The sequence below is a fragment of the Mixophyes fleayi genome, chromosome 2, assembly GCF_038048845.1.
Source record: "Mixophyes fleayi isolate aMixFle1 chromosome 2, aMixFle1.hap1, whole genome shotgun sequence".
Lineage (NCBI taxonomy): Eukaryota > Metazoa > Chordata > Amphibia > Anura > Limnodynastidae > Mixophyes > Mixophyes fleayi.
This window is the reverse complement of record NC_134403.1, coordinates 62,747,460-62,771,263: the sequence shown is the minus strand read 5'-3', so window position 1 is coordinate 62,771,263 and position 23,804 is coordinate 62,747,460. Positions and strand designations below refer to the sequence as shown.

The 23,804-nt window shown below is 40.1% G+C and overlaps 1 protein-coding gene and 1 long non-coding RNA gene across 3 annotated transcripts in view; one reads left to right on the top strand and one right to left on the bottom strand.

Moving 5' to 3' along the window:
- The window catches only part of LOC142141034 (uncharacterized), a 38,573-nt gene extending 19,833 nt beyond the window's left edge, over positions 1–18,740 (bottom strand). Inside the window, exons 1-3 of one of the 2 annotated variants that reach the window (XR_012688600.1) lie at positions 18,303–18,740; positions 4,001–4,138; positions 2,288–2,959 (exon numbers count right to left, since the gene is read on the bottom strand). This is a non-coding gene — a long non-coding RNA (uncharacterized LOC142141034). Of the gene's footprint in view, positions 1–2,287; positions 2,960–4,000; positions 4,139–18,302 lie in introns of those variants that run through there. The other variant, XR_012688601.1, reaches the window with a different exon arrangement.
- Positions 18,715–20,847, top strand: COX14 (cytochrome c oxidase assembly factor COX14). The gene is made up of 2 exons (XM_075199118.1): positions 18,715–18,895; positions 20,559–20,847. Exon 2 carries the CDS (start codon positions 20,566–20,568, stop codon positions 20,725–20,727), a length of 162 nt encoding a protein of 53 aa, XP_075055219.1. The 5' UTR covers positions 18,715–18,895; positions 20,559–20,565; the 3' UTR covers positions 20,728–20,847.
- Positions 20,848–23,804: the final 2,957 nt, after the last annotated feature.

Below are 23,804 nucleotides of genomic sequence, written 5' to 3'. Positions count from 1 at the left end.
GTATGGGGAGAATGAATTACGGGGAGAATGAATTACGGGGAGAATGAATTATGGGGGAGAATGAATTACGGGGGAGAATGAATTACGGGGGAGAATGAATTACGGGGGAGAATGAATTACGGGAAGAGGAGTATGGGGAGAATGAATTACGGGGAGAGGAGTATGAGGAGAATGAATTACGGGGAAGGGGAATATGGGGAAAATGAATTACGGGGAAGGGGAATATGGGGAAAATGAATTACGGGGAAGAGGAGTATAGGGAGAATGAATTACGGGGAAAAGGAGTATGGAGAGAATGAATTACGAGATAGAAGTATGGGGAGAATGAATTACGGGGGAGAGGAGTATGGGGAAGAGTATGGGGAGAATGAATTACGGGGAAGAGAAGTATGGAGAGAATGAATTAGGAGGGAGAGGAGTATGGGGAGAATGAATTACGAGAGATAGGAGTATGGGGAGAATGAATTACGGGGGAGAATGAATTACGGGGGAGAATGAATTACGGGGAGAGGAGTATGGGAGAATGAATTACGGGGAAGAGGAGTATGGAGAGAATGAATTAGGAGGGAGAGGAGTATGGGGAGAATGAATTACGAGAGATAGGAGTATGGGGAGAATGAATTATGGGGGAGAATGATTTACAGAGAAGAGGAGGAGTAGAATGAATTACAGGGAAGAGAAGTATGGGGAGAATGAATTACGGGGAAGGGGAATATGGGAAAAATGAATTACGGGGAAGAGGAGTATGGGGAGAATGAATTACGGGGAAGAGGAGTATGGAGAGAATGAATTAGGAGGGAGAGGATTATGGGGAGAATGAATTACGAGAGATAGGAGTATGGGGATAATGAATTATGGGGGAGAATGAATTACAGGGAAGAAAGTATGGGGGAATGAATTACGGGGAAGAGGAGGAGTAGAATGAATTACAGGGAAGAGGAGTATGGGGAGAATGAATTACGGGGAAGGGGAATATGGGAAAAATGAATTACGGGGAAGAGGAGTATGGGGAGAATGAATTACGGGGAAGAGGAGTATGGAGAGAATGAATTAGGAGGGAGAGGAGTATGGGGAGAATGAATTACGAGAGATAGGAGTATGGGGATAATGAATTACGGGGGAGAATGAATTACAGGGAAGAGAGTATGGGGGAATGAATTACGGGGAAGGGGAATATGGGAAAAATGAATTATGGGGAAGAGGAATATGGGGAAAATGAATTACGGGGAAGAGCAGTATGGGGAGAATGAATTACGAGAGATAGGAGTATGGGGAGAATGAATTATGGGGGAGAGGAGTATGGGGGAAGAGTATGGGGAGAATGAATTACGGGGAAGAGAAGTATGGAGAGAATGAATTAGGGGGGAGAGGAGTATGGGGAGAATGAATTACGGGGGAGAATGAATTACGGGGGAGAATGAATTACGGGGGAGAATGAATTACGGGGGAGAATGAATTACGGGAAGAGGAGTATGGGGAGAATGAATTACGGGGAGAGGAGAATGGGGAGAATGAATTACGGGGAGAGGAGTATGAGGAGAATGAATTACGGGGAAGAGGAGTATGGAGAGAATGAATTAGGAGGGAGAGGAGTATGGGGAGAATGAATTACGAGAGATAGGAGTATGGGGAGAATGAATTATGGGGGAGAGGAGTATGGAGAGAATGAATTAGGGGGGAGAGGAGTATGGGGAGAATGAATTACGAGAGATAGGAGTATGGGGAGAATGAATTACGGGGGAGAATGAATTACGGGGAGAATGAATTATGGGGAGAATGAATTACGGGGGAGAATGAATTACGGGAAGAGGAGTATGGGGAGAATGAATTACGGGGAGAGGAGAATGGGGAGAATGAATTACGGGGAGAGGAGTATGAGGAGAATGAATTACGGGGAAGAGGAGTATGGAGAGAATGAATTAGGAGGGAGAGGAGTATGGGGAGAATGAATTACGAGAGATAGGAGTATGGGGAGAATGAATTATGGGAGAGAATGAATTACAGGGAAGAGGAGGGGGAGAATGAATTACAGGGAACAGGAGTATGAGGAGAATGAATTACGGGGAAGGGGAATATGGGGAAAATGAATTACGGGGAAGAGGAGTATGGGGAGAATGAATTACAGGGAAGAGGAATATGGAGAGAATGAATTACGAGAGATAGGAGAATGGGGATAATGAATTATGGGGGAGAATGAATTACAGGGAAGAAAGTATGAGGAGAATGAATTAGGGGGGAGAGTAATATGGGGAGAATGAATTACGGGGAGAATGAATTACGGGGGAGAATGAATTACGGGGAGAGGAGTATGGGGAGAATGAATTACGGGGAGAGGAGTATGGGGAGAATGAATTACAGGGGAGAGGAGAATGGGGAGAATGAATTATGGGGGAGAAGAGAAAAAGAGTGTTGGATAAATTACAGGGGAGAGGAAGAATGAATTACAGGGGAGAGTAGGAGGTGGAAAAATGAATTGCAGGGGAGAGGAAGAGAGGGAGAATAAATTATGGTGGTGAAGGGGAGAGAGGAGGAGGGGGCAATTAATCACAGGGGAGAGGGGGAGAATGAATTACGGAGGAAAGGAGGACAGGAAGAGAATTATTTACAGGCAAGAGGAAGAGAGAGAATTACAAGTAACACTGGTGCCATGTAACTGTGACCAGACATTTCATTTCATTTTAAATATGTATTCAAAACATGACAATTAGAATATGAAAGGTTGCTGTGGGTTCCTTCACTTTTTAGCAGTTACCAATTAGTGAAATGTTCTATGGAGAATTGTGAAGTAAATAGCAAAGGCAAGCACAGTAGACATCAACCATACGGGAGTCTGTGGATTGGCAGTTCATGATGATAGATGTTTGATCCAAGAGCTTCAGTGATTCCAGGCTATTGTAGCAACTCACAGCATTGTTTTCACCAATAAATGACACCACCACTTGCTAAGAAGCTCTGGAATCTATGCAAATAGGAAAGAAAAAAGTAAGCCCAACTAAGTTATTGAAATTCTTTGTATTGTGGGAGCAGAAACAATGGAAAAATATAGATGAAGCCTTGCCAGCTCGTCAAGTTCCTTTTTACTATCTGCTCTGCAACACAGTAAAAAGAGAATGGCCCTTCTCCTAGCTCTGCAGACACATTGCTATTAGAGACAAGGGTGAAACAGCTTTTGCCATTGCCAAAATCTGAATTTTCTGATCTTCATAAGGAGGTGATCCAGAATGATTAAACAACCTCCCATGCAACGCACAATATAATGGTGGGCACCAATAATGAGCTGAAGTAGAGACTCCAAGCTCCCCTAGAACACGGTTTTCACTGAAAGAATATTTGTCTGAAGGAGACCCCATCAAATGTCACAGCAGAAAAGCTGACAATATGTCAACAAATCACTCTTAGCATATTATATGGGTGTTATACTAGCTATCCATATGTAACATTATATTAAAGAACACCTGTTTAGAGCTTTTAAGGATATGACTTGAGTGCCTGACAAATACATGTCATGGGCAGCATGGTGGCTTAGTGGTTAGCACTTCTGCCTCACAGCACTGGGATCATGAGTTTGTATGTTCTCCACTGTGTTTACATGGGTTTCCTCTCATACTTCAAAAACATACTAGTAGGTTAATTGGCTGTTATCAAATTGACCCTACTTTGTGTATGTTAAGGAATTTAGACTGTAAGCTCCAATGGGGCAGGGACTGATGTGAGTTCTCTGTACAGCGCTGCAATATTAGTGGCGCTATACAAATAGCTGATGATCATGATGAATTCCTGCCATGGCAAAGGAAATAGAACTTACCATTAAAACTATGCAAAAACTGCCCTATATCGCGGGAGCTTCCCACTGTGACTAACTGTCACTAAAAATGGCAAATGACACAATGTGGCTCCACATTGCCTGTACAGCTACAACTACGTATATCCTGTACAGTGTTTTACTGGGATGTATGTTATTTCTCCAATATACTAAGCAAAATTACCATCTATAACTAACCTGTCCCATTCCCTTCTCCAGGCACTGAGGGCTGCTCGATACAACCATTTTTCCAAGGTCTCCGTGGTTTGTCTCACAGCACTGGCTGGAAGCTGGAGAGGGGTGGGAGTGGGTGGTATAAACTCCTATAAACAATATCTGTATAAATAAAAAAAACTTGTATATTCTAAAGAACCCTGCAGGCTTGTGCCTTTAAATGATGACAAAAGTCCTTGGATACTTATAATACAATTATAATTTACAGATGGAGGGTACATTATGCTATAAATGGCATTACGTGGTTTTTGAATCTCTGTTTTGCACAATTTATGAAGAATTAATAAAGATCATTGCTGCTAATATTATGCAGATGTTCTCCATACTCTTACAGCATGATGTTACTGACCTCTGGTGGTTAAATGAATAATGCAAAGAAGCACTTCTAGCAAAAATCAGGGTTTTCACCAATTAATTCAAATGTGTTTAATATACCCCTTTCATACCCCATTCACACTGCCTAAAAGACCTGGGTTTTTGCCGGGGGGACCCCCGACGACCCGGGTCTAGGCTCAGTGTGAATGGGTCCCGGGGCATCTACCCAGGTTGGATGACCCGGGAATTACACCCAGGTCTTTTGGAGGGTTATTCCCGGGTCTGACCCGGGTAATCGCCAGAGTAAATGGTGAGACCCGGGTTTTTCAACCGGGGTCTCACCGAACACCATTGTAAAGTAAAAACATAAATAAATAAATCATCATCATCACAAGAAGAGCCAATCAGAGATCCTCTTGTGATGTGGACATGGAGACTCAGGCAGATCCATTTACAGTGTGAACACGGTCTACATGGGTATTTGCATGGGTGTCCTGCACTGTGCCCCCGGGAATATCCGGTTCATAAACCCGGGATATTGCCAGGGCGGTGGTGTGACAGTGGTATCACACTGCTGAAAAAACTCAGGTTTTTGCCGGGGAGAGCCCGAACGACTCGGGTCGTGGCTCAGTGTGAAAGGGGGTCAGTGCAAAAATTAGACCCGGGACTTTTGGAGGGTTATTCCCGTGTCAGTCCTGGGTAGCCTGCAGTGTAAAAGGTGAGAAACGGGTTTTTCAACCTAAACTAGTGGAGAAAGCTAGAGAGGTACATTGTGCAAAACCGTAAATGTCACTTCAGTCCAGCAAAGTCTGCTAACTCTGTGTGGCCACCCACCCCTCTTTACAGAAAAGAACACCCCTAAAAATGCACCATCTTTATCCCTTTGTCTCATTAAATAATCTCACTCTGCAAAAGGAAACCTGTTCTGAACTGTATGGAATACTTTAAAGTGTACCTGCAATCTACACAGTGGAGGCAGTGATTTTGTGATCTGATTTTATCCTTACTAGTGTAAATATGTATATATCTCTTCTCAATCCTCCCACCCCAAAACCTCCAACTACCATCAGTGCCCAGGATCTTGCTTCCTATTTCAAGGACAAAATAGATAAGATCCGACTTAAAATGGTATCATCTCCCTCGACTAGCAATCAGCTCAATTCCTTTGTAGCACCCTTTGACACTCTCTCTTCATTTGATCCCACAAATGAAGAGGAAGTTTCTACTCTCTCGTCATCTTCCTACTCTACCTCTTGATCCCATTCCCTCACAAATTAGCAGGTCCCTGTCTCTTGTGCTCATTCCGCCTTTAACTAAAATCTGTAATCTATCTCTTTCTACTGGTATTTTTCCATCACTATTCAAGCATACAGTGATTACTCCCATTTTTAAAAAACAAAATTCTGACCCAAACTCTCTCTCAAATTACCGCCCCATCTCTCAGCTCCCATGCCCCTCCAAGCTTCTTGAGAGAATTGCCTACACTCGCCTCACAAACTTTCTTACAGCAAACAACCTACTGGATCCTCTTCAGTCAGGCTTTCGCTCTCAACACTCCACAGAGACTGTGCTGACCAAGGTTGTCAATGATTTGATCACAGCAAAAAGTAAAAGCTATTACACTGTTCTAATTCTCCTGGATCTCTCTGCTGCATTTGACACTGTTGACCACTCTCTCCTCATACAAACGCTACAATCCCATGGTCTTGAAGGCACTGTCCTATCCTGGTTCTCATCCTACCTATCTAATCGCTCTTTCAGTGTTAATTTCTCTGGATCCACCTCTGCTCCGCTTCCTTTATCAGTTGGGAGTACCACAAGGCTCAGTCTTAGGTCCTCTGCTATTCTCTATCTACACCACTTCTCTTGGAAAACTAATAAGCTCCTTTGGATTTCAGTATCATCTCTATGCGGATGATACACAAATCTATCTATCCCCTCCTGATCTTTCTCCATCTGTATTGTCTCGCGTTACTGACTGTCTTTCTGCCATTTCATCTTGGATATCTGCTCGCCAACTCAAACTCAATCTTTCAAAAACTGAATTAATTATATTCCCACCCAAAAACAGAAGCTTCCTGCCTGACATTTCTTTTTCTGTTGATAAAATTACCATTAATCCCACCCCGCAAGCTTGCTGCCTAGGTGTAATCCTTGACTCACAACTATCATTTATTCCCCACATCGACTCTATATCCAAATCATGTTACATATATCTAAAGAACATTTCCAGAATACGCACATATCTCACACAAGACACTGCAAAAACCTAAATTCATGTACTCATTATCTCCCCTGCATCGACTATTGTAATTCCCTCCTTACTGGTCTTCCCAAAATTAGACTTGAACCCCTACAATCTATTTTGGATGCAGTGGCTAGATTGATTTTCCTTGCAAACCATTCTTCCTCTGCTGAGCCACTGTCAGTCTCTACATTAGTTGCCTGTATTTCAACGAATCCAATATAAAAATATTTTACTAACATCCAAGGCCGTCAACAAAATTGCACCAACATACATCTCCTCACTTGTCTCAAAATATCTCTTAACTCAAAAACCTCTGTTCTGCACAAAATCTGTGTCTCTCTTCCACTCTCATCACATCCTCCCATTCCCAGTTACAGGACTTTTTTTGGGCTGCATCCACTTCGTGGAATTCCCTCCCTCACACAGTAAGACTTTCCTCTAGTCTTTAAACCTTCAAGCGTTCTCTGAAAACCCACCTCCTCAGACAAGCTTATGATATTCCTCAACCATCATCTTAATCTCCCTAGGTTACCCTATTACCACCATCTACACAGCTAACACAAGACAACAACCCTCTGACCAGCATTGCTGTGTGACTGATCACACAGCCCACTCAATACTAGCTGGTCCATTCTAGCTGGTCCAATGTGCAATATGATGTAGCACGTGCCCTTGTCTTTCAAACTCCCATTGTCCCATAGATTGTAAGCTTGCGAACAGGATTCTTTTACCTCTCTGTCTGTATGTATTACCCAGTATTGTTTTATTAATGCTTGTTCCCAATTGTGAATCGCTACGGAATTTTCTGGCGCTATATAAATAAATGATGATGATGATATATCTAACACAATAAAAATAATATTAATATGGTTAATATTTTTACGCATTTATATTGCCGAACAGCTGGTACTCTTAAAAATACAGGTATGGCTGAGTGTGGATATATTTCTTTCCTACTGGTTTTCATGTATTTGTTAATTTTGTGTTTGAGTGTAATGTAAAAGCTAACCTTTCTGTCACATTGCTGCCTCTTTAGCTATGAGGTATCAGATATGAGAATTTAAACTGTTGCCAGTGATATTTATCACACAGATGTGAGAGGGGGCACTAGCAGGAAATGAGGACATTTGATTATGGGTTGCAAAATCAAATGGTTTGACCAAAATATATCAATATAAAAAAAGCAGAATACATAACCCATTATGCATACTCTTACGCTTTAGCGTTCAAACTATTCAATTATTAGAAGCACTGTGAAATGGTGGATAGCTTATCATATATTTACAAATGTATGTGTAACTAAGACTTCTGTATTTTATTTATAAATTGGAGGCAGCTTTATAAATCCTTTTAACTGGCTTAAATTGATTGAGATACTTCAATTTTGTGTACTTACATCGACCCTGACATTTACACATGCATTGATGGCTGTACAAGCCAATCAGTACATTACAGCAAACTCCTATTTATTGAATAGGCCATCACCCTGGTCTCCTCCAGTGCCATGCTCGGTGAGTAGCTCACTATATTATACACACACTCTTCAGATGTGAAAGATATTGTCATCTTCAGCACATTCTGAAGCTAGAGTGTGCCAAAGACAAGCATATCTTTAAATATATATGTATAGCAAATCTCAGTTCTTGCCACAGGTTTTTGATGGAATTAAAGACATCTATTTTCTTCATTGTAAGCCACTTCAGTGTTGCTCTTGCATACAGTGTGTTTTGTAACACTGTTGTGTTGTAAGAAAAAATCTCCAACCTCATCTCCATACATACTCCCTTTCTAGAAGCCTACCAGTCGTCCACTTAACCATCTCACCATGTAGTACACCTCGCTCTCTTTCATCCCCATCTCTCCCACTCTTGCTTCTTGCCCTCAGATCCCCTTACATTGACTCACCCCCATGTGACAACCGTTTGTCTGCCCCTTTCCCTTTAGATTGTAAGCTCTAGTGAGCAGGGTCCTCTTTCCTCCTGTTCTCATTAACTATAACCTTTTGCTCATAAGTTACACTGCACACCTCTTCTTTAGGCTCTCTGCCCATTGACTCCAAGCATCCATTGTCTTTGCACCTCTTTCAGTGGCTCTAAACCTGTTAGTTATGCCTGCGCTAATGGGCACAGGTTTCAGCCTGCGCTGAACATACCCCTTGCACCCCAGTAGCTGTGTTGAGAGTTGTAGTGTTATTAGTTACTGTATTGTATTGTTATACCATGTACTGTCCTGTTGTTTGCCCTCTGTACGGCGCTGCGTACCTCATGTTGCGCCATATAAAGTTTAATAATAATAACCCATGTGCAGGGGCGGATCTAGAAAGATTTTCTATCAATCTCTCGTTGGAAATAGATTAATGATATAGATAAATCTATAGAAATAAGGATAAGGGGCCTGATTTATTAGTGATCTTATCTTGTGCAAAAGTTAAGATCCTTATTTTAAGAAGAATGAGGGAGATAAGCGTGAAGTTAAGATGGAATTTCATCTTAACTTAAGAAATCTTCACTTACGCAGTGGATTTTGCTTATCTCCCTTTTCTGAGCATGCACAGAGTGGATTTGCTTAAGATAAGCATAAAACGGCAGATAATTTCACTAATGAATCAGGCCCAAGATCTTTAGGCCTTCTATACAACAATAACTTATACCTATGAATAGGTCATTATTCAGAAGACGTTACACATAAAACTATTCACATAAAAATATTGAAGTTATCTGAAGAAATCTATAAGATATATTTAGGAAGAATCGAAAATTCTACAATTTACAAGAATATGAGAGAACTATTTGATCAGAGAATTGAACTACTAAGATAGATGGTGTACTGAAACACAAGTGGAAGAATACATTACATTAACTATCTAAAGAGAATATGGAAAGAACACCAACCAAAAATTAAGGGCCTTAGGGTAGAAAGTCCTTTCCTTTCCCCCTTTAATATACTTCACTGAATATTGTATACTTTTTCATATTTCACCTGGGAAGAGAGAAAAAAATATATAAAAATCTGACTCTAAAAAATTATTTAAAATATTATAAATAATAAAAGATAAACATTTTTAAAGTGATAACTTACTAGACTACCAGATTAATGAGTTCCACCAGCAACAGAAGCCTTTGTTCTTTCTTTTCATATACAAGGCTAATTGAATAGAGAAAGTGCTGTATGGGTGTTCCTTCCTGCTGTACTGTCAGTATAGCCCAGTGGCACAATAGGAATTCAGGAGCCCCATTTCCAAAATCCAGGCCCCATAGGCATATAAGGCAGTTTTTATTAAATTAATTAATAATAACAAATGTAATTTAAAATACCAGCGGCTGGTGCTTGATGGGCCCCCCAGCACCCATTAGGCCCCAAGTGGCCGCCTGCACTGCCTAGTGGGTAGTCCAAATCTTGCCAAGGAAATACCACTGGCTCATTAGAAGACAATGGATCTTAAAATGGTTGACGCATACTGCAGAGGCGGTCATAGAGGGGATGAACATTCTTGAATAGCTGTTGTTTAGCAGCATCTGTCAGTAATAGGGTTGGACAATGTAAACACAGGGTTGCAGGATGCCTTGCAGTGTTGATGAACACCTATTTTGGTGGGGGTATGCAGCATCTTACATGGAAACCATACGCTTGTCCACTATAGGAGCAGTGCGCCTACATCCGGTTTATGCTGTATTACATTCCTGGGAGATCTCAGGGAAAGAGCTTCCCCAAATACTGGGTCCCCCCCAGACTCTGATATCACTACACTTTACTTTGATGATGAAACGCTAAGTAGATCTGCTGCTCCTATAAAGGAAAAGAATGTGGACATTCCCCACAATGCTCAGGGGGGAACTGTATTGGTATTGAATTCCTGTCTCTGATACCATCTCCTATCCTGCTTAAAATAAAAGAACAGAGAAACACAAATTATAGGGATTTTTTTTCAGTTCTTTATGGTATATTTATTCATAAACACTGACACCACTGTTTTTTGCATGTGAAAAACATCTGCAGGAATACTAAACACCAAATTGCCCCCGCCCCCCACCCTAAATATAATGAAATATCCAGTCTATTTTGAAAAAGTAATAACATTTTAATTATTATTTAGTTTCATGCGTGAGCATCATGATCATCTGATGGGATCACCCTTGAACTGTGTTTACAGCAGCAAAATAATCTAAAAGACGAATAAATAAAATAACTTTTACACAATCGCTTAAAAGCATTGCCAGCACTTCCACAAAAGGACTAAAGCTGTGATGTTAATTAGAAGACAGACGAAAACAGAAGTCTAACTTGTTTATTGTACTTCAAGATGTTTTAAATCTCAAGGGTTCAGAGTTCATTTCTTCATGTTTTTTACATATCAGATGAGTGATTTGTTTAGCAGTTTTTGAATGCAGCTTTTAAACCAATACAAAATAATCAAGGGAGTTTCAGTACTATTACTCATATACTTAGTGGCTTAACAATAGGACTAGCAGTGGTAGCCACCATACCAACTCCCAGCAGCTTTGGGAGGCCCGCTGAATCCATAGTATGCTATGCACAGCTGCTTATTTCCTTGCCTCCCTTTGCACTGAAGCACCAGAATGACAGAGGCTTCTAAGCACACTGCTGAAGGTAATCACTCAGTGGATCTACCAAAACTATAGTTACGCCCCTGGGACAGATCTCTGAAACCTGGGACTATCCCTGGAAATTAGAGACAGTTGCCAATTTTTAAAAAATCATTTCAAATAGAAAGTAAAGACAATTGAGCTGTGATGCTGTGGGGGCGTGTCCTGGTCTGCCAAAGGGGCGTGTCCTGCTCCGCCCAATGGGCATGTGTGGCTCCAACCATTGGTGTATCTAGTAGTGCGCAGGGGCTATCCTACTCTGTCCAGTGGGTATATCTAGCTCCACCCATGAGTGTATCTAGTGCTGGTCAGTGGCATGCCCAGCACTACCAAGTAGAACCTATAGTACTCTAATCAGCACGCAACCAGAGAGTTCCTGTATGGGTGCCACACAAAGTGGCAAACTAATCACTTGCACATTTCAAAAGTCAAAGAACTGCTATTTTTAAACATTAAATAAAACAATGCAAACTAAAAATAATTATATATAAACAACTATTCAACTATAAGTCCTTCTTCACTTTATCATAAATACATTTAATTATGGCTTGAACAAGGAATTTTAAATAATGATTCTTCTCTAAAATAACATTCAGATTACTTCAGCTAACAAAACTTCATAACATTGCATTGTGTGCAAAAGATCTTTATTGTAGGATATAGATATATATATATATATATATATATATATATATATATATAATCATATTCCAAATAAATAATTAACTAAGCTACACATGTAAATCATATCAAAGGTAACAATCCTGTATGAAGTGCAGACTCATAATTGTTCACAGGCATAAACATGTACCCCAAAGAAACGCACACAAAACCACTGAGACTGGTCCCAAATGTCAAACCTCCCAACATTTCAGTCCCCAGCAGCAGGACAGGGGGTGTGCCCACATGTTGATGAGAGCATGGCCACACCCCCGAAGGGCTGCAATGCAGAGAAGCTGTGAATGGAAAATACCTCCCAACGTTCCTACTCGTGGGACAAACTAAAAATCGGGACAGTTAGGAGGTTTGAAATGGAGTATACTCTCACACCATTTTCTCTCTTTGGGTCTTCTGCTGTAAAGGGTACAGAGTTCAGGAGCTCTGCTTAATCTCCTGGGAGTGAGGGACATCTTCCAGTATTCCGGGACTCCTCAGGACATTCCAGGAGAATAAGCAACAAGAGAAACTCACACAGCAGATGGATTTTCTGTGAGCGATTCCAAGTACAGGGAAACATACTTACCTACTCTCCGGGACTGTCTGGAAGACTTCCGAATTTCAGGAGATTCTCCTGGACTCCAGATAGAGTAGCCCACTCTCCTTCATGCTGCCCACTGCCTAGTGAAGTCAGCAGGACAGAGGCAGTGAATTGAATCATCATGGCTCTGTCCTTGCTATACAAAGGCACATAACTTGGGTTTCCCTACTGGGATCTCCCGGAGGGGAATGCGAGGAAGTTGGCAAGTACGCTAGTAAATGGACATGCATCTTGAAAAGCAGTCAAGTAGCATATCCATACCTCCCAACTGTCCCACCATCCTGATAGGGAATGTTGGGAATCAGTGGGGACGATTGTTTGCAAGGTTGACGAGTAGAGAACTGGGATCGCCACAGCCCCATCTTGACATGTCATGCCCCCATCCCGATGCTCTCTACCCAAATGTTAACTCCCAACATTTGGTATATGGTTATTATCTCTAGTAATCCAAACCCTAACAGTGTTAGTAAGTCTCACAATGATTGTATTCATCTCTGCATAATACTTTTCCCATAGTGTGACAACAGTGAGAATTAGATCACAAGCATCATAATATTGTGCACTATGGTAAATAAAAGTTAAGATATTGAATAAAAATAATAAAGTGAGACAATAAACAGACAACTTCAAATGTGATTTATTGGGAACATCAATAAAGAGATTATAAAGTACACTCAGAAGTATTTGAATATCACTTTATTTTGCCAATTTAAATTTTCAGTGGATTAATAAAAGGTTATATTTTAATACAACTATTGGGTATCACATTCAGTATACAAATATTTCACATTCAGATACTGTTAGTGCACCATATAAAAAACGATATATTTCTATTCAATGTTGTATGCAATACAAATAAACAAAGGACAAGTCTATGGTGATAGTTACCGCACGTCACTCACTTCCAATCACAATGGACTCTTCCTACTACCATAAAGAATAGAATGCCTCTTTTAGTCTCTATGGTAAATGGGAGAAATCACGTGTAGGAAATGAGGGTAGGAAGCACCTGAAAATCACTCCTTGTGACTAGTTTCCCTTCGCCGTAAGGACCTGGTCCTTTTTGGCGAAAGAGAACTAGCCAACTCAGTATGAGCAGGCTAGCTCACCTTCGCTATAAGGACCTTTTTTGCCCCTAGTGGTCAGGTCCTGCATATGAAGGGGAATTAACCAGCTTGGTACAATCAGGATAGTTCCCCTGCTCCAAAGGGACCTTTTGCCCCCTAGTGATCAGGCCTTGCATATGAAGGGGAACTAGCCAGCTCAGTACAACTGTGATACCCAGAAACTGTTGGATACTAGAACCTAGTGAAACAGGACTGTCTCGCAGCAGGATACCTTAGATACTTTAAGACATAGAAAAGCCCAGTCTGTGAGGGCTGCTGGAAAGTTCTGTATTTTGTGTGACAGGAAAAATGATGAAACTGTGGAGACAGTGATTCAAGGAAGCAGAGTAACAGAGAGAGGGCTGAGGAGCCTTGTGAAACAAGAAAAGAGAGGAAAAACAGACAGAAAGAAGACACTGAATGAACTGGAGTGACAGCAGCAGTGATCAGGAGAACTGATAGATGGACAGAGGAACAGCAGTGTAACAATGGTGGTAAGACATAGTGAGAAAAGAGACACACATTAAAAAGTGTGACAAGGATAACATTATAAAGAGAAACTGATAAAGAGATAGAAAGAGATAACAGAAGAGGATGAGACAGTGAGATATATTTACCTGTTTGCAAGTGACAACTTCTCTGACAGGAAGACAATAAATAGTTTCACATATTTAATCAGATATTTAATATCAGTATTATTTATTCCTCTCAATTTAGAAGAAAAAATGGACTGAACATTTGGCTGAAAGTTGTTTAATCACCAGATAAGTGTGATGTGGGCACAGTGACAGAGACTCTTATCTCACAGTCACACAGAGCCTCCATTATAACTGTAACTAATTGTCACCTTAGAGACATCCTCCATCTTGTGGTTGGCATTCCCATTGCCTAGCTACATCAATTACCACATTGACTGCTGATTGTTCATAGAGAAAGGAAAAACTTAATTATTTTATTTGAAATGTTGTATGTAGAAATGTAAAAATTTGTTTAAATCCGCTGTGCTATTTCCATAACTGTTGCCAAAACACTCAAAGGCAGTGAATATTGATTTAGATTAAGAGTAAAAATATGTGTGAGTAGCATTGCATATAACTAGAAAATTGCAATTATATGGTATTTGTTGCTTATCATTATTTGCCCCCCCCCCTCCCCCGCCAAAAAAAACATTTTAGTAATATATTTTTCCTGAATAATAAATTTGACATTAGTTCATTTTTGGTGTCCTACTTGTATTGGGGACCTGAGAGTTCTCTGTCCCACTGCCGTGTCGTGAAATAAAGAAGAACATCCAGAGACCAGGTACGATCCGCACTACACTTTAACAACACCTACCTATAGGAGTGTTACACAATCAGGCTATTTCCCCTACTCTGAAAGGACCTTTTTGTCTCCAAGTGATCAGGAAATAGCTAGCCAAGTACCTTTCGAAGAAGGAGAACTGGACTAATTGTACTGAGCTGGCTAGTTCACCTTTGCCAAAAGGACCTTTTTCGCCCCCCTAATGCTCAGGTCCTGCATATGAAGGGGAATGATGATCTTGGTGATATCCAGCAAGAGGATTGGGCAACGCTTGACCAAGTTGCAAAGGTAGAGGGGTCAGAATTGAGCGAGGGACTGGATGTGGGAAGTGAACTTGAGAGCGGAGTCCATCAGGACACCCAGATCCGTGCATGGGTAAAGGAGAGACAGTGACAACATCAAATTTGGGAGACAGGAGGAGGGGATGTGACACCAGGCAGCAAAAAGACAATAATCTTAGTTTTGTATATGTTGAGCTTGAGGTAGCTCTCAGCCATCCAAGTGGAGAAAACTTAATTGCGGGAGTTTAATTCTAAATTAAAATACAAATGGTTAGAAAACTATCCTAAATAATTCCACATTTCCTAAATATCATATGGTGAAATATTGTTAAAACATATAGATAGTGAACATAATAGATAGAAATAATTGATTTAAAATATCTTTAGCAACCCCTAGGTGGAGCCAGCATTACAGGGTCTAAGTGTAAATCCAATTTATACCATGTTCATGTGTCATTATTGTATTCCCCTTGTATCTACTATATCAACTTATGTATTTCAAATGTCAGTGTGCACACTATTATGGGGTCCACAGATTCTTGTATATGTGGTATTATATCCTTCCTATATTTATGTTAATATTTTTGTTACATGCACTTCAAAAGGTTTCCATGGGTATACAATTGTCCCCCATATATTAATTACTGTCTATTATTACATATCTCACATAAAACCCATAAAACATAAACATCCTATATATACATATGTCTGTACCCTTATTAGGCTGAATTTTCCCCAACAATACTAGTGAAGAGGGCTTTCTTTGTTAGTCTTTATATCACATCATCAAAATAGATATAAATAATTTATGATAGCAGATTGTAAATAAAATTGATTACACTTACATATAGATGTCTCAAATAAAGCCTGTCTTCTCCTAATATTCAAATGGACCTTGTAAGTTAGTCCTACAATTTATTATGGAGAGTAAATCGGCCTTTATTTCAATATATCATCAACCCCTTTTCTTAGACAGCATTATCTCAAGGTCTCCTTCTATCTGTAATAGGGCTATCTATAGGAGTCCATACTCCAATTGCCATCCCCCAATACATCGTTATATACATATCATGTGTCCAAAGATTAGTATAAATGAAATGCCCTCAAAGACAATCTTATTTTATTTTAGTATTTCAAACATGTATGTAGAGCAGCACAGTGGCTTAGTGGTTAGCGCTTCTGCCTCACAGCACTGGGGTCATGCGTTTGATTCCCGACCATGGCCTTGTCTGTGAGGAGTTTGTATGTTCTCCCCGTGTTTGCGTGGGTTTCCTCTGGGTGCTCCGGTTTCCTCCCACACTCCAAAAACATACTGGTAGGTTAATTGGCTGCTATCAAAAAATTGACCCTTGTCTGTGTGTGTGTGTGTGTGTGTGTGTGTGTGTGTGTGTATGTTAGGGAATTTAGACTGGAGGCTCCAATGACCCTTGTCTCTCTGTCTCTGTGTGTGTGTGTGTGTGTGTGTGTGTGTGTGTGTATGTGTGTGTGTATGTTAGGGAATTTAGACTGGAGGCTCCAATGGGGATGGGACTGATGTGGGCGAGTTCTCTGTACAGCGCTGCTGAATTAGTGGCACTATATAAATAGATGATGATGGTGTATATGGGAGCGTGTGCGCCACCGTTGCTCGCTGTCCCCCCTTATGGGTTGTGATGTCACGGCTGACGTCAGTTACCTGAGGTATGTTTCACTAAGAACACTGCTTTCTCAAGGGAACCAGATCCTAGACAACAGCGTTGATTGGTTTGAATGGTGCACAAACTGCCAAACTATAGGCCGCAGGGCTGGATCGAAACGGACTGGTTGATGGCCAGATGTGAACATTTACAACTAGATGAAAATATACAGATAAGCAAAACTTTTTTTCTTATTGGTGTGCAACTAATTAGGTGACGGGTTCATCACTAAACACACCAGTTATCTGACATTGTTCTGGTATTTCTGTCTTCCTTTTTAGATGTGTACAAGACTGGACTAAACATATATGGTCTTTGAAAAATCACCCTGAGGCTTGGATTAATGCACATCTTTGAAGTTTTTATCCGTTACGCCTCATACATATAGCCACTGAGTTCGGACTATTAACTCTGAAAAATACTACACTATTGCGCGCCTTCTCCTTCTGTTGCACCTATCAGATATTAATATATAATCACAAAATATAGATTTACAATATAACCATAAACATCATATGATTATTCAAAGTGTAAAAAGATTAAAGTACATTGAAAAGTGCTACATTAAATTAATAATATAATCAGATTTTATCACATGATTATATAAAGTGCTTAAATAGTCAAAGTGAATAATTATAAGTGTGATATAATAATCAATATTGATGATAAAAGACAAAGTGATTAGTGCCATGTAATCATCTGTGAGAATATAAACAAAGTGAATAAAATAATCTAAAAATGCATTATCAATAACATTTGTAAAAATGTTATCATTTATTATTTTCAAATCCCTTGGAAGATTTGAAATCAATTTATGTCATCAGGTTTGAACTAAGTGGCACAAATAACTTTCCCAACTGTATTATGTTGACAAGATGAAGGGACCAGTCATACAAGGGCTCATAGGGGCTGCCCTCTTAAAGATGGCATACATTTTTAGGGGAAGATTCAATTAAAAAAATATCCGCACTGTGTTTCTCCAGACCGGCCATGATACACCTCGTGTGGATTGTACTTTACTGAAAGAACACTGATTTTTGCTTGCGCCCCGTGCGGGCAAAAGCCATGCTATTTCTTACCACAACAAAAATATTCGCAATGATAATAAAGTGCGGCCGCGATGTTCTCAGGAACATCGCGGCCAAATGAATCTCCCGCTTAGAATGTGAATTTACCCCATAGCACTTATTTTTCCACAACACATATTTTTTTTCGCTTTTGGTCTTTACCTGTCAAGTAAAAAAATATAAATGTTTCGTTACCATAGAGAATTATACAAGGCCTATGTATACTGTTTGGTCAGCATAAAAAATAAGCAGTACTCACATATGACTGTTTTGTAAAAAAACCCTCAAAGCTCTCAGCAAGCATTACTAAGTATATCTCATTTAGTGTTAGCACTAAAAAACATAGGACATGCAGGTTTGAGAATACTCATTCACAATGTTGGAATTCAGTACAAATATTGCTATTTACCTGATTCTCTATTACTTTCAGTAGTTACACAGGATCATTGACAGCAACAGCAGCCTGCACACCTGTGTACCATGTGACTTCAGTAGTCACATGACCTGGTGATGTCGCTATTATTTTCAGCAGCTTCACAGGACCATTGACAGCAGCAGCCTCCTCCCCTGTGTACCATGTGACTACAGCAGTCACATGACCCGGTGATGTCACTAATACGTTCAGTAGCTGCACAGGACCATTGACAGCAGCGGCCTCCTCCCCTGTGTACCATGTGACTACAGCAGTCACATGACCCGGTGATGTCACTAATACGTTCAGTAGCTGCACAGGACCATTGACAGCAGCGGCCTCCTCCCCTGTGTACCATGTGACTACAGCAGTCACATGACCCGGGGATGTCACTAATACGTGCAGTAGCGGCACAGGAACATTGACAGCAGCGGCCTCCTCCCCTGTGTACCATGTGACTACAGCAGTCACATGACCCGGTGATGTCAGAAGGTCCTTTAGGGTCCTGCAGGGGATCTAGCCATTCACTGAAAGTCACTGGCAAAGTCGAGGGTTGTCCTGTATGGGCGCTTACATAGGAGATTATCGGAGTGAGTGTCTGCTAAATATGGCAGGGGGTCTAATGTGGGGAATCATGCAGCCTGTGTCTGTCCATGTGTTGTTGGAATTCCCTATCTGGCCTGTATGCTGGGACTTGTAGTGCTTGCAAGTTGTGGAGACACCGGTCACCTGTCTCTGCTCTGTGACCACACAGGGTTATAGATATTACAGTGTTAGATATGAAGCTGTGCTGCCTGTGTTATTTATAATGACTGGTGTATTAGGGATGATATTGGTTACTGGTTGCCTATCGCTGCTTTATGATCATAGTTTGTTGTTACAATAGGAAAAGAATATCCCCCTTGGAGTACTAAATTATACCAGCCTCACAGACTGATTTATATTATCCTCTGTGTACATGCTGTCTGTGGTGTTGGAATAATTTAGGACAGTAAACTTCATGATTATTATTGGTGCTAAGCAACGTAGAATATCAGGTGCTGAACTATGACTTGGCAATTACATTTATATTATGTCAAGTAACATCTTCTTTTCCTACAGTTCCACCCTCTTTCTGATTTCTCCTTATCCATTAGTCCATCACCATAATATTTTGACTGTGATATTCTCATTACTGGTATTTGGGCAGATCCAAACATTTAAACAGATGAATTACTTTTTTGCATTTTATACTAATAAAATTTTCTGCCTTGAATGCGTTATTCAAATATTATGAACATAGGCTTTTTTTTTTTTTTTTTTTTAATTATTTGCAAAAGTGCAATAGTTCTATTATTATGTTAAGTGCCTACTTTGGTGCAAAGGGAAGTGCATGGACTAGTGGACCAAGGTGGTAGGAGTTTGGCACATCGGTGTCCTTAGTAAATATGGGATAGATACTGGTTTTGCACTGAGGAAAATTTAGATTTGATTTTGTTGAATTTAAATATGCTGGTAGGTGCACAGTTTCTCTTCCTCCCCACAAAATACCTTGAATTCTCCAGCTCGTTAAAGGTCCTGAAAACTCCACTTTGTCCCTACACTTTTAATAGGATGTATTGTGTACTCTTCAGTGGCATCTTTGCCTGAAAGTGCATTTTCTGGGCCTATTTCAGGGACTGTAAAAACCTTTAACCATACAAAGTAAGCCCCAATGTACCCTCAATCTTATTAATTTACAAAAATAAAGGAAGCTAAACAAGCAGTATTTAATAAAAAAAATTAGATCCGTTTAAAGTGGATCTGAAGTAATAGGTTTGACTTTTATGTGACTCTTTTCAACCATGTCCAATTTTATGAGTATCTGCAATACTGTGTATATATCCATAGAGGGGTTTCCAAAGACTGGTAAGTGGGAACTCTTGAAATGCGCTGAGTGCACTTGCAAACAAAACAGCAGTACAGGCTTGTATTTTTTGCGGATTAGAAATTATTCTTTGTTGCTGTTGTGTATGGAAAGGTCTAAGCCACAGCCAAGCGATATGATTAGACAATTGCAGCAGTGACACTTTTAGCCTATAATTTAATGCACCCGTCAAATGATCATGATATTTTGAAATAACATGTCATACGTTACTACTATAGAAATGGCTTAATTCCAGAATGACAAATTAAATCTTGTAACATTGCACGGACAGAGCGTTTTATAGTAATCCCTGTAGTTCTTTAATGCCTGTATCACAACTAAAAAACACTTGTTTCTTCATCTTTCAGGAATATAATGGCTTCTCCCAAGCGTCTTGCAGATATTGGTTACAAGATGTTTTCTGGCTCCATGATGCTGCTGACATTGTACGGAGGATACCTGTGCACTCTCCGGGCATATCGATATTTTCAGCGAAGGGACCAGCTGCGAGAGGCGGCAGAGAACCAGTCAGACTGAAAGACTTGGGCACTGCCTATCCGCATGAGACAACATGCGGTGTAATGTTGCCAGTCATCTTTCTGTCAATTTTCATGTGAACTTTCCCACTCCCTGCAAATAAATTTCAATAACCACTGACTCCTCTTTCAGCTGACATGGACACAGATAAGTTATTAAATCAATGGGTTACTGCTTTTGTACAGTGCAGGATTCTCCTATGGATTAAAGGACAGTCTCATTCTGGGTGGTTAGAAGATACAATTACTTGCCTTCCTCTGACACCTTTACTGCAGCAGTGCTGGGCTAATGATATGTGATGCCATTGGTAATGTGCCAGCTGTTTTCTTGATGAGGTAAAATGTTTATTTTCAGAGGAAATTCAAAACATTCTAAAAGCAAGTTAAAATATGCCTTTGTGCTAATAACTGCAGATACTAACCAATATTTCAGGCCTCTAATGCAGTCCTCCATTCTCTGTGCATATTGCTGCAGCGTGAAAATTAGAGGCTGGTCACCACTGCTCTGATGTCTGGGAGCTGACTAGCTCTCAAATCTAACTGTGATAGATACAGCTGAAAGCTGCCAGACAAATACTGACCATTATATTGTCACTGATTTATCTCTCGCCATTTTGGGATCTAGACAAACAGACGGAACCTCCAGGGCATAGTTAGATGATGCAGTCAGATATGCTCATTATCCTACTGAATCTTCCATCTGACCAGATTGACACCTGAATGTATGTTGATTTTGGGCCTATAATGCTGCTAATTAGGCCTAAATATGACCTTGTCTGACAAATGCAGTATCTTTACTGGGCTCTTGACTTGTCAAAGTCTTTTAGTTTCCCTGTAAGCACTACAAACTTCTTATAGGATAATGCAAATGAGATTTTTAGAACACTTAATGCTGCATTGTATGACAAAGCGCTAGTATGTATTTGTGGATACGCAGTTAGTATAGTGTATCAATACTCAAGTCAGCCTGTAGAATGGTGCAAGTAGACAGATGGTACATACTTTGCTAGATGCACATTTGACATCATCTTCATGAACAAATGTTCCTGGTATATGCAAGAATTGAATGGCTAAGTGATGCTGTGCATAGTTAAGCAGTTCTATTCAGCTACATCTCAAATTACAAACTAAAGTGTTTAGGTCCACAAATTCTGCATGTAACACATACAATATGTATAAAAGTTAACAATATCCTTAGCATAACATCAATATTCAATTTGGTTTTTTTCTTTCAAGCATGAATCAAGTTGGTGGCTCACTTCCTATCTGTGAATTGTTTTGTTTTTCATGCCTGTCAATAGGCAGTTTACTGATCCATTTGTAAAAGTGAGGAAGGTACAGATTGCAAAGTCTCATAGACAAGGCCCAAGTACTGAGTGCATTGGGATACAATATTTAATACTTGGATTAAAAGAAATCTTGCAAACTACTTGTGTGTTGACATTGTTCAGTGTTGGGATGCCAGTGGTAGCAAAGTACTTACCTTTTCCTTTGAGGGTGTAACAAATACAGGAACAGAAGACCACATTACAATAATTTGCAACAAGACATATGTAACAGATGAAGCTTTTATATATATATATATATATATATATATATATATATATATATATATATAATTACACACATACATACACAGAGCTATTTCCAATACATTTAAACTGATAAGAAATGTGTGTAAGGCAGGATAGCCACTATGGGGGTGGGAAGGAGCAGAACTAGCACAATCTATGGTAGGATTGAGTCAACTGAGCCATAGGACATGCCTGCCCTTTACTTCAGATAATAATGGAGAGATAGGGGGCCCTAGAAGTGACATTCTTTATTAAAAGGGATTAAGGATAGTTAAGCAGTTGACACATTCAAAAAAAATTGTTTTTATAATTCTTTATTTTGGGTAGTCAGACAAGAACCAGAAATTCAATACAACAATTGTTCTGCAAGAAGTGGACCATTTTTACACCAGTCATGTACAGTGGAACTTAGCAATGACAGTATAAACCAATGTAACTACTATGTGACTTATTTTTAAGAGAGATGGTGAAACTGGTAGCTCCCTGGAAGAGAAGAGTCCCTACAGATGTGGATATATGGGAAAACAAAGCACTTAGGTTGAAAGGAGAGCCTCTGGGGAATAGATTCTCTCATCGCATAAAGGTTGGGGAATCAAGAGAAAGTGGCCGACACCTGCTCTTGACAAAGAGCCAGGGGCACCATACCTTTTTAAACACATGGAGATAATAGGCGATTTTCTCCATTGCTGCTATCTGCCAAAATTATTTTGATAGAATAATAGGAGAAGCGTGGATTATCTCTTTGCTTCATTGCCACAGCTTGTATGTGAGGATAATTTCTGGAAAATCTGTTGAAGGTTTTGAGGAGGGTAGCATAAAAGAAATATCTAGGGGTCCCTGGCTACTAGGGCCTCAAATAGCCTATTCAGGAATCATCCTATCCCATTAGGGCACGACCATGGAACACAACCACATACAAACTAGGCCTCTGTGGCTGCAGTTTCTCAAAAAAATGGATGATGTGTTAGAGAACATCCTATAGTGTGGCAGTGGTATAGATTGCTACCGGTAGTACACCTTGGAGACGGTTTCCTTATACTGCTTGAAATTCAGCTTTTCGCAATTACCATCCTCATTTACTAACAAGCCTCCTCGAGCCTGGAAAATTGGCACGGAGGGTAGCGAGAGAGCAGGAAATGGCTTATGTGAACAAGGCTTCGCATATTGGAGACTTTTTTTTTTTTTTTTTTGGAGACTGATGAGAGAGAGTAACTGGCCTGTTCTACTGAAGGCAGCAGGGAACTTCGTTTGCTTGGAACCAATTATTAAACCTGACTGTATATGCCGTTGGTGGACAGTCAAGGTTGTAATAATTTAATTTCTATGCTGCTGGTGGTCTTAATGATTATGTGGAATCTTTACATAAAAATTATTTTTTTCAGACCTTGTACAAGGTTTACATACAGGGACACATTCCATAGACCAGAATCTTTCACTCAGTAAACAAAGCATTACATGCCACAGGCAGTGGAAGTAGGGATAATAGAACACATTGAAGAAAGTG